The 12,137-nt window shown below is 46.9% G+C and overlaps 1 protein-coding gene across 12 annotated transcripts in view; it reads right to left on the minus strand.

The window, feature by feature from the left end:
- Arsg (arylsulfatase G) overlaps positions 1–12,137 on the minus strand; it is a 134,854-nt gene that overhangs the window by 2,599 nt on the left and 120,118 nt on the right. For 11 of the 12 annotated variants that reach the window (XM_052194729.1, XM_052194732.1, XM_052194735.1 and 8 more), the window contains one exon: positions 7,508–7,598. In XM_052194729.1, the coding sequence (XP_052050689.1) occupies positions 7,508–7,598 (91 nt within the window). Of the gene's footprint in view, positions 1–7,507; positions 7,599–7,766; positions 8,298–12,137 lie in introns of those variants that run through there. The other variant, XM_052194736.1, reaches the window with a different exon arrangement.

The raw sequence follows: 12,137 nt of genomic DNA on the forward strand, positions 1-12,137 counted from the left end.
CCCAGCAGCTGCAAGGAGCACTTGAAGTGACACAAGCCTCGACAGTCAGCCAAGAAAAAAGTTGGGGGTGACTCTCATAAAAGTTAAGTGATCTATCAAGTACAGAGATACAAGCCTTTAATCTCAGCACTTGGGAGCCAGAGGCAGGCAGATCTGTGAGTTCGAGGCCAGCTCGGAGTGACATAGTGATCCTGCCTTTAAATATATATTATCCAAGCTGCGGCATAGTGGGGCATGCCTGGATTCCAGAAGTAAAGACAGGAAGTTAGGGAGTTCGAGACCAGACTTAGCTACAAAATGAATCGAGGCTCTCCTCATGTACATCTTAAAAAGAATTAAAAAGGTAAAAACACGAGGCACATAAGGGATGTGGCTCAGCACATAGAAATATATGCCACATGGGCCATAAAAAAAACAGAGTCAAAATCCACACAACTACGGTACAAAGCTGTCCACTGGCTTCTACATGTATAATGCAAAATACACATACCTGCAAATATACAGCATACACAGTCATGCAAATAAATATACATCATACATGGTGATAATAAGTTTCACTTAAGGAAACAGTACAGTAGTGTCCTTTGAACTACCATTCTAGCTAGCAAAATGAATTCCTAGGAAACCTATTGTAGCAAATCAGCAAAAAGCACTGTAGTGGAATAATCAAAGACTGGAAGGGACGTGACCCTGCAAAGGAAGCCACACTGCATTGGACCTGGTCCGAGGTTTCCCCCACCCTGGAGATGCTGCGACCAGCCGTGTGGAACAGGCAGAATCCCTGAGGAAAGCTGAGGTGGCTTTAAGGTATCAGAGCTTAAGGTCACCATGAATGATGAAAACGGACAGGTGAAGTCCTACGAGGAAGGCTGCCACAGAGCACAAGCCTGGAAACCTTCCTCTGAACTCCTGTGGATCCTTGGCTGACCCTTAGAAGAGAGCCAGCTGGAAGACCAAAATAGGCGCTTTGGTGGCAGCCTGCCACACAGAAAACGCTTGGAGTGTGAGCACCGTTTGGTGGGAGTGATGGGCCAGGCACAGTGGTACAGGCCTACCATCCAGAGCCCAGGATACAGAGACAGGAGAACTGAGGTGTCCAAGCCAGCCTGGCCTCGCAGTTCAGGACTAACCCGAATTACAAAGTGAGACTCTCTTTTAAGAGCGAGGGAAAAAATTAGATATGAAGCAGCAAAACAAAATTAAATCTCCCCTCTTATTCACTACTAACATCCCTCCCCGCAAAGTTCAGGTGAGGAACAGAAATCAGATCCTGGGGGTGAAAGACTTTTCTAAACCAAGGGACAAAATATGACAGGCAAAAATCCTAAGGATACAGAATAAACCCTTTCCCCCAAGTTCAAGGGAATGAACTGTAACTGACTTCCCATGAGGCTCAGAAGTCACTCCCCAGTGTTCCACCAGCAAGGCCCAGTGTATGATGTTTACACAACGCTCCAGGGGGCTTCCAGCTGCCACTATGACCCAAAAGCAGGCAGAAACCCCTCCTCCTTGCACTAGAAGGAAGAAAACCGGACATACTGAAAAAGGAACAGTTTCCGTTAGCTCTGAGGTGCACACAGAGAGCAAAGCCTTGCTCGATGGTGAAGGGTTGGGCAGAGAGAACTGTGAGTGATCAGAGCAGAGACCTCTATTGGAGCAATGTGGCAGGGACAAGGAGCTCTTTAATGGGCAGGTCTGGGAGACAAACATCCCTGGGGGATCTGGTCATTGGTATTCCATGCTTTGTGATTGGGGGAGGGGACTGGTCATTGGTACTCCATGCTTTGTGATTGAGGGGGGACTGGTCATTGGTACTCCATGCTTTGTGATTGGGGGAGGGGACTGGTCATTGGTACTCCATGCTTTGTGATTGAGGGGGGACTGGTCATTGGTACTCCATGCTTTGTGATTGGGGGAGGGGACTGGTCATTGGTACTCCATGCTTTGTGATTGAGGGGGGACTGGTCATTGGTACTCCATGCTTTGTGATTGGGGGAGGGGACTGGTCATTGGTACTCCATGCTTTGTGATTGAGGGGGGACTGGTCATTGGTACTCCATGCTTTGTAGATGGGGGGACTGGTCATTGGTACTCCATGCTTTGTAGATGTTGCTATTCTTCCTCCACTCCTCTCCCTCCCTCCCCCCTGTCGGGTATCAAGCCCAGCACAAAGCCCTGTGCCACTAAGCTGCATCTCTAACTGGACACCTCCTACTTCTGTGAAATTTATCTCCAGGAGCTCAGGTAGGTCTCATAGTAAATGCTTTAGTAAACTTCCACGGTTCTGGGAGTAAGAGAAGAAAACTGACAGGTTTTTTTTTTAGTTTAACACTGGTGGGTGCTAGAAAGATGGCTGAGTGGTTAAAAGCCCATATTGCTCATGTGAAAGACTTAAGTTCAGTTCCCAAGCTCCCACACTGGGTGGCTCACAACTGCCTGTAGCTCCCTTTCCAGAGGGATCTGACACCTCTGACTTCCATGGGTACCTGTGTTCATACACATACAGATACACAAAGAGACACACACATGCACACACACACACACACACACACACACAGTTTAAAATAGTAAAAATAAATACTTAACAAATGCAACAGTGGGAAATGGAGGGGTGGATGACTTAGAGTTAAGTTGTACTCTTACCAAAAGTCAGGGAAAAAAGTTAACCCCAAATGGCTCTGAGACATTAAAAACCCTTAGAAGAAAACACAGGACAATATTTTGACAACACTGGAAATAACAAACAGTTTCACAGGCAAATTCAATCAATCAGGAAAGGAGTGGACCAATCTTACAAAGCCCTTTTTAGAAAACAGAGACTTCTCCCAAACTTATTTCATGCGACCAGCAAAACTCCTACGTTAAACCTTGACACCTGCTTTACAAGAATGGAAATTATAAGCAAAATCCTAGCAAATCAAATCCAATAATATATGTGTTTTATATATATATATACACACACTGATATAAATAAGTGTATTGTACATATATATGTATCTGTGTATCTATGTATATGTATATATTTACATGTATATATGTATATATGTGCATATATGTATATATATACATATATACACATATACATATACATGTACACATACACATATATGTCTATGGATACAATAGAGTGCATTTGTTTAGGAATGTGTGTATATATGTGTATTTTATATATGTATGTATGTGTATATATATACACACACATACAAACAATACCATGACTGAGTGGGTTCCTTTAGGAATATGTATGTATATATATGTATGTGTGTATGTGTTTTATATATGTATGTATACACAATATCATGGCTAAATGGGTTCCTTTAGGAATATGTATATGTATGTATGTATATATATATATACAATACCATGACTGAGTGGGTTCATTTATGAATATACAATTGGCATAACAACTGGAAACCAGCCAGTGTCTCTAGCTTTTTGTTGCTGTGACAAAATACTTAAGGTAAACAACTCAACCAGGAAAGACTTACATCTGGAAAGGTTTTGTCTGGCTCTTTGGGTTTTTGCAAGACCGAGGCACCACAGGAAAGCTGCTTACCTGGCAATGGACAGGAAGCAGAGAGAGAGAGAGAGAGAGAGAGAGAGAGAGAGAGAGAGAGAGAGAGAGAGAGAGAGAGAGAGAGAGAAAGGCGAGATACACCCTTTAAGGGCACACCCACAATGGCCTTCCTCTGAACTGGCCCTGCATCCTAAGAGCCTACTATGCAGCAGACCCATCAATGAGATAATACACAAGTGACCTTAGCATTTTCATGATCTCAGCGGCTTCCAAACGTCCTACCTCAGGACACCACCTACACTGAGGACCAAGCATTTAATCCTTGAGCTTTTGGGAGACACACTTTGTCTCCAAGACATCACAGTATTACAGAGCAGGTACACAGGTATACACACTTAGATGCGCATCTGTTGCCATGGATAAAATCTGCCTTGCTTTGCATTTCTAATTACTTATACGTGTGTGTGTGTGTGTGTGTGTGTGTGTGTGTGTGTGTGTGTGTGTGTAAGCATGTGGGGAGGTATGGGGATACACATGTGCCACAGAGCACATGAGGAAGTCAGAGGACCACTTGTGGGAGTTGATTCTCTCCTTCCATCTTTTTTTGTTTATTTGTTTGGTTGGTTTTTTAGAGACAGGGTTTCTCTGTGTAGCCCTGGCTGCCCTGGAACTCACTCTGTAGACCAGGCTGGCCTCAACTCAGAAATCCGCCTGCCTCTGCCTCCCAAGTGCTGGGATTAAAGGCGTGTACCACCACTGCCCGGCCTCTCCTTCCATCATGTGGGCCTTATGGACTCAACTCAGGTCATCAGTCCTGTCAGCAAGGGCCTGCTCCAGAATCATCTGGACAGACCTTTAATTACTTTAAAAGTGGCAAAGGACAGCTTTGAGTTCTATCAGTAGGTACGATGCTTGCCATTCAAGTGTGAGGAACAGAATTCAGATTACCAGTGCCCACACAAATGATAGCTGGATGTCTTAGTGGTTTGTTTTTTTTAAACATATTTCCAAAGTTTACTTATTTATGTATATAAACACTCTATTTGCATGCATGCCTGTATGACAGAAGAGAGCAAGAGATAGAAAGGGGAATGGGATCCCATTACAGATGGTTGTGAGTCAGTGGGGTTGCTGGGAATTGAACTCAGGACCTCTGGACAAGCAGCCAGTGCTCATTACTGCAGAGCCATCTCTCCAGCCCCTAGCTACTGCTTCATTGCTGTGAAGAGACACCATAACCAAGGCAACTCTTATAAAGGAAAACACTGAACTGGGGCTGGCTTACAGTTGCAGAGGCTCAGTCCGCTATCATCATGGCGGGAAGTGGAGCAGCATCCAGGCAGGCATGGTGCTGGAGAAGGAGCTGAGAGTTCTACATCTTGATCTGCAGGCAGCAGAGTGGGTGGGGTGGGGGTGGGGGGACTATGTTCCTCACTGGGTAGAGTTAGAGCATAGGAGACCACAAAGTCCACCCCCAAAGTAACACACTTCCTCCAACGAGGCCATACCTCCTAAGAGTGCCTCTCCCCATGAGCTAAGCATTCAAACACAGGTCTACAGAGGCCTTTCCTGTTCAAACCACTCCAGCATGGAAGTCAGGAGTCAGACACAGGGCATCTTCAGAGCAAGCTAGCCAGGCTAGCAAAGTCAGTGAAGTCTGGGTTCAGATGAGCAATCCTACCTCACTGTGGAGGATAGAAAGTGATCATAGAAGATGTCTGATATCAAAGCCTCTGAACTTCATAAGTGTGGGATTGTGCAGGCGAAGCACATGAACACACACACACACATACACACACACACTGGGAAAAAAAGAAAAAGAAAAAAGAGAGAGAGGTGGTTTTTGAAAGCGGGGAGGGAAGGAAACCAGTGAGGTTCCCCAGTTCTAGGCCACATACCAAAATACTGGTTATCTTTCAAGGCCACCCCAGTTCATGACCAAAACTGTCGTCTCCCCATCTCCCCAAGTCATTTCCCCAGCAATCATAACATATTGTTCTCCATCCTAATGGAGTAGCTGCCTATTCACCTGCCTTTCCCAAACGCAGTTCTAATCTTTAGGAAGCAGTTTTTAAACCGTGTAGAAAGGACACAGAACACAGTGGCACTTCACCGTTAGGCAATTTTCTTCAAATGTATCGGGAGCCCAGTGCTCCGTTACCTACCCTTTAAGTTTGGGGTTTTAGTTTCTGTCTGACTGATCGCGTTACACAGCCCCATTACTTCATGGTAAGGTTTACGATTCCAGCTTTGCGGTGCCAAGGGCCTTCTGGCAGGGTTCTCCCAGCGTGAAATCAGTTCAGCCTGGAGGGCCCATGCCTCTTAGATACTGTAATGTAAGGACTCTGATCCCCGAACTTCCCCTCGGAGACCACAGCAAAGAGATGAATGCTTTGAGGTTGAGGAACCAAAGATTCTTGTAGCATTTCTAAGAACCCTGGAGCTGCAAATCAGAGAGCTTGTTCTAGTATTGCAACCACATCTTACGCTCAGGAAATAAATCCTATGTGCGTGCGTGCGTGCGTGCGTGCGTGTGTGTGTGTGTGTGTGTGTGTGTGTGAGAGAGAGAGAGAGAGAGAGAGCACGCGCATGTGTGTGTGTGTGTGTGTGTGTGTGTGTGTGTGTGTCTGTCTTAATTATATAATTCTTTGAAAATCTCCAACATGAAATAACAAGCCAGCTGAAATCTCCATTGAGTCTTAGGAAGGGTCACTCTTCTATTTTTGTTTTGTTTTTCTTTCTTTCTTCCCTTTCTCTCTTTCTTTCTTTCTTTCTTTTTTTGTTTTTCAAGACAGGGTTTCTCTGTGTAGCCCTTGCTGTCCTGGAACTCACTCTGTAGACCAGGCTGGCCTCTGAACTCAGAAATCCACCTGCCTCTGCCTCCCAAGTGCTGGGATTAAAGGTGTGTGCCACTACTGCCTGCCCGGCTTTGTTTTGTTTCTCATTGATTAACTTCAAAATGTTAGTGCTCCAACTAAGTGCAAAATAATGGGAAAAGCATTCCAAGATAACCAATAGTTTAATTTTACTACCATGTGCGCATGTATGCATTTGTGCATGTGAGTGTGTGCATTCCTGTGTGTGTGTGTGTGTGTGTGTGTTTACCCTTGTGGTAAATACTTTTACCCACTATAATAGTTAGTTTTATCAGTTTGACATAAACTAGAATTATTTAGAAAGAGGAAACCTCAACTGGGGGGAAAAAGGCTTTACAGGACCTGCCTGTTGGCAAGTCTGTGGGGACATTTTCTTGATCAATGATTGACACATGAGGGGCCACCCATCACCCGAGATACCACTCCTGGGCAGACGGCCCTGGGTGACATAAGAAGGCAAACTGAGCAAGGCCCAGTGAGTAAGCCGGTAGGCCTTGTCCTCTGCCTCAGTTCCTACCCTGGCCTGACTCCCCTCAGTGACAGCCGGTAACCTGAGAAGTACAAACCAAATAAGCCCTTTTCCTCCCCGAGTCACTTTTGGTCATGATTTTTCATCAAAGTGACAGAAAGCAGACAAGAATGACCCCCAAGCCACCTCACCAGCCCCAGTATGTCATTTCTAAAATACATTCTTAGTTTTTAAAGTCCCAGTCACAGAGTGAACCAAGAAGAGGAGAGACTTCTGTGGGCCTGCTATGTAGACCTTTAAGATCTGCCTTCTGAAACATTTTATTGCCAAATAAATGACACTTTTAAAGGTCTCCGAGCTCCTGTTTCATCATCAGCCAAACTGGCATCTAAAGCCTAACTTGGAGTTTTCTCTGTGGAAAGGGTGAAGAAGACTCTGGGGCCATTAGCCGGCTGCAGGAAGGCCTCATTTCCGTGTTGGTGGGTCCAGAACGCCTCTGCTGGCCCTCCAGCCAAGCTTGAGTGTGGGTGGCAAAATCACAGGTGAAGGATGTGAGCCCCTCGAAGAAGACAGCCACACCCACCCGGGAACCCCACCCTCACCCCAGGTGTGCACTTGGGAGTTAGAGTGAGAGACTCCACTTACCAGTAATGTAGAAAGCCTTGTAACGGTCTAGGCGGACAGTCTGCAGGGCGCCATACTTTCCGGCAGCCCCGCTGTTGGGGTGGAAGAGTACCTGAGAAAGAGAGCAGACAGCACAGCCTGTGTGTCAGAAAACCACGCCAGGCCAACAGGACACGGCGCTGCGGGAAAAACCGCGATCGATGCACAAGCCTGGCGACCCGAGCTTGATTCCAGGAACCTTAGTTGGTGTGTGGCTGTAGTCTCAGACTTCCTACTGCAGAATAGGAGGCAGAGCGAGAATCCATTAGAAGCTCAGTTAGGGCCAACTGTGTACACAGCGTAGCAACAGAAACAGCACAACCCCTGACAAGCACAGGCCTGGAACTGCTGCTGGCCTACTCCTGGGAGCCACTGTGAACTAGCGCTGAGGAAGGATGAGCGGCAACTCTGGGTGGCTGCAGGATCCCACTGGGTAAGTCAGTCAGACCGTGGGTCCGATGCCAGCTCTAGAACCTGCAGGGGTTGAGTGTCGGCAGCTGGTGCTTTTTAATTTGACATATTAAAAATTCCAACCCAGACACAGAAGTGCTTTAAACAACCCTGGGGCCCTTCTCTCCGCGGAGTGTCTTGTGGCTGCCCAGGTCATGCACCCAGGAGTCCTATATGTACCTGCCCCTCAGGAACAGAATGCAAACCGTCAGTAAATATGGTGTCCATATATCCTGGGGCTTGCTACGAAGCCCACCTGAAGGTCTCCCTAAAAACTGGCTTCTTCAATCTCCGGTAGACTCTCTCTCATCAACAAGAATGCCTGTTGTAAGAAACATAAGATTTCTCCAGCACCAAACATAGCTTCACTTCTGAACCTTTACTGCAGTACAGGGTATCGAACTCAGGCCCACACACAGGCTAGGCAAACCCTCTTCCCCTGCGCGACAGCTCCAATCCAAGCCCAGCCTGAACACCGACACCTATGACTCAGTCCTACTGTACTGCTGAGGAAATCTTTCCTGAGTCAGTCAGACATGGAAGAATTACCCTAAAGAGTGGAAATACCTAATTCAGAGGTTCCCAAGGGAAAGAGTTGGGAGGAAATAGAAGGCCAGCATCCTTAGTAGGTTGGTGGGTTTGGGCTGGAGGCATGACACTACCCTGCTATGAATCATGCCCGTATATACTGCTGGGAAGGCACTTACGTGATTCAAAGTTTCCGTGGGGCTTGGGGGAAAAGTAATAAGAAACATCTGTTGGAAAGGGAAGCAGCTCCCCCCAGCCCCCAGCCCCCAGTTTCAGAACCCTGAGAGGATGCTGCCCTGGGCAGGGCTCCCCAACACCTGCTGCTTCCCTGCCCCCCCCCCATCAACCCTCCAAACACCCCCAGAAGGCTTCCTCCAAACAGGAAAGGAAGTCATTGCTGAAAACCTCACTCTCTCCATTCCAGAAAGCCATGCCTGACACTCCCTTTTTTGTTTTTTCTTGATAAAGGCAAATGTAGTGGTGGGGAGAGGGAGGACATGGACCATCGTGTATCCCCCACCTATGACGTAGTCATACCCCCCACCCGCCCACCCAGAAAACACAGTCAAGGTTGATCTCTTCAGACCATGGGTCTCATTTGGGTGTTCAGTCACAGAAACTCCCCAAGAAGAGTCTGCCACATTCAAAGGGTAAGTGGCCTTAGCAGAAATTTCCAGAACCTAGGAAGGAAACCATTAGGGATGGCCCATGCTTAGAGGTGGAGGCGGGTTTTGAGATGCTCATACAAGCTACCCCACTTTGTGCAAACCGATGACAGCTTTCGTGTTTACATCAACATAGGAAGAACGCTGGTAAACTCACACGCAATCATGGCTGAAGACATTTCCTCTCCAGATGTCTGCTCTGCAGTTCAAAGCCGGCTGGATTTATCTTCGACAAACTTTGTACGGGAATTCTTGGCTCCCTTTCTTTCCTATGTGCTAGTCTGCCTTGCTTACATTTGTGTTGTTTTGTTACGTGTGGGAGTGTCACCTTGTACAGAATTATCCCCAGAGGTGTTCTCCTCCACCCCACCGGGCAGAGGCCTGCAAAGCTTCAAAGCAGGGATGGGGGAGGGGGTTTCTATCATTCACACAACACTCTTGGTGACATTTTTCACCACTAGGGGCCTCCCTAAGAGAAGTGATGGGTATGTTTTTCCTCGATGCACTGGCTTTTGGAGTGACTCACTGTTTATCACCCACAGCTGCCCCATATTGGAGTGCACTATGGCTGTGTAGACATCTTGAGGAAACTGTCCCCTCGTCGACAATATTTGAACCTGGTCATGAAGGGCATGACTCTACAACCCATGATGTCACCACCTCCAGCTTCCATCTTGGAGTCAGGAGAATAGAAAGTGGGTCACTGGGTCCTGGAATGTGTACCCCTCTCCTCTCTCAGGCTCCCAGTCCTCTCTCTTCCTGGTTTCTCTCACTGCCCGGTTCCCATGAGCATCATTGTCAGATGCAAGGGGTTAAAATATACAAAGCATGCAGCTGCTGCAAGCTTGGAACGTCACTGACACAACCTTCCTAGAGGGAATGAAGTAGGTCATGAGGTCAAGGATATGAAACCTAGCAGCCAGTGTCTGCCTTAAGTCTTTTCATCCCATGGCCCTGGGAAATGGATGAAGATATGTGGTTCTAAGCTGCTTCTCTCTTCATGTCTGGGCTGTTCTTGCAATGTAGACAAGCCAGCTGCTGAGATAGCTATGATCTACATAGTGTTTTGAGCCGACTATCTAGGAAGTTCTTTGGGCTTCTAGAAACTGGAATGGTTTAAAACCACCCAGTATTAGAATCTTCCTAAATGGAGGACACACCTGTGGGTGATACAAACTGTTGATTAAGAGGGAACAATGGGTAAGAACGAAGGCTCAGTGGTTAAGAGCAATCAATGCCTGTTCTTACAGAGGACATGGGTTCGGTTCCCCACACCCATACTGGGGCTCACAACTGTCTGTAATTCTACTTGCAGAGGACCGTATGCCTTCTGATGACTGTGGGCACTGTATACATATAGGACACACACATACACTCAGACATATGCAATGAACATAAAAATAAACATTTTTAAAGAGATACATATGTACTGTATAGAAGGATGGATGTGTGGATATTTATAAAAATTGGGGTTTTTTTGTTTGTTTTGTTTTGTTTTGTTTTTTGATCTCCTGGCTTCCTCTAAAACTATTATAAACCCAAGGTAATTCATTCTCTTCATTTCAACAGTTTAGACTGACCAGAAAGGACCAAACTCAAATCCGTGGTCATCAACCAGCCCTATTCTTAAATTCCAAAGTGCTCTTATCTAGAGTGTCACATGCACACAGGAAGAAGCCGGTGTGAGGCTGGGCACAGACCCCACAGGGGATTGATTACCTTTGAAGATACCATCGGAAGCTCTCTGTAGGCAGGAAGCTGGCTGCCTCTTGCTAGGTCATAGGGTGTGATAAGGAAGTAAACAAGTTTCCACTTGAGCTAAGTCACTTGTAGGTTTCCCGAAGGTGCCAGGACTTGTGTCTGATTCTCCCACCTAATTCCTGGACCTAACCCAGCGACTCTGCGCAAATCAGATGCTAAAGGAAGACAAGGCTCTGTCCGGGAACGGAAGTAAGCCTGTGAAGGAGCTGGCGTCCGCAAGGAGGCCTGACAACGTCAAGATCACTTCCTGGTGACCCCAATTACTCTATCAGTAGCCATGGCAATAAACACCCAGGAGCACCTCTACAGAGAAGTCTTGGCTAATGCTGCCAGCATCATACGCTACTGACTTCCAGCCGAAGGCGGAAACCATCTTCCTGTTGCGTGCTGTTCAGAATGACCAGGCCTGGACAGTACACCACTCCACAGAGACAGGCATTACAGGGTGACTCAGGAATCCTTCAGAGGACTGTTCAGGTCTAATCTGACAAACCCTAAGAACTTCATCGATGTGTGCTAGAGTGTAGTGGTCCACTCAAGGCCCAGATTCTGTCTGACCTGGGAAGGCTTCAGTAACTACCGGGGACAGTACCCATGAGCACATTTCTCCCGTGTGACCCCTCCAAGATGTAAATAGACCCTCTGAAGCACAGGTTTCCAGCTGGGGAGCTGGGTGTTCCCTGGGCTTTACTCAGGGGCTGGGGGGTCTCCAATCTCCTCCAGCCTTCTTTTCTCTTTTTCTCTGACTTCCTCTTCCTCTTAGGAAAACACAGGGAAGTGACAAGGAAAACCCTTGAGAACTGACATTTCCTGGTTGCTAATTTAGTGCCTCCGAGCACTCTGAGGAGGGGACAGCAAGGAAGTGATGCTGGAAAAATAGAAGCCCCAAAGTCATTGCCGGGGGCTGCTGATTCTGGAACAAGCAGACAGCTATGGTGACACATACCTGGAATCCTAGCACTCAAAAGGCTGAGTGCTATCTATCAGGAGTTCAAGGTCAGCCTGTTGCAAGAGCATCTTTCAAGAGTAAACAAGTAGTCAACAGCAAAACAACAGAATGCAAAGTGTGTGCTGAGTCCTCCCAGAGCTGGGGGTATGTTGGGAATACAGAGACCTTGCTGACTTTCATTCATTCATTCATTCATTCATTCACTCACTTTGCATGCACTGGATGCTGGCTAAGTACAAATGCTGTTAGGTGTGTGAGA

The sequence above is a fragment of the Apodemus sylvaticus genome, chromosome 10 (assembly GCF_947179515.1).
Source record: "Apodemus sylvaticus chromosome 10, mApoSyl1.1, whole genome shotgun sequence".
Lineage (NCBI taxonomy): Eukaryota > Metazoa > Chordata > Mammalia > Rodentia > Muridae > Apodemus > Apodemus sylvaticus.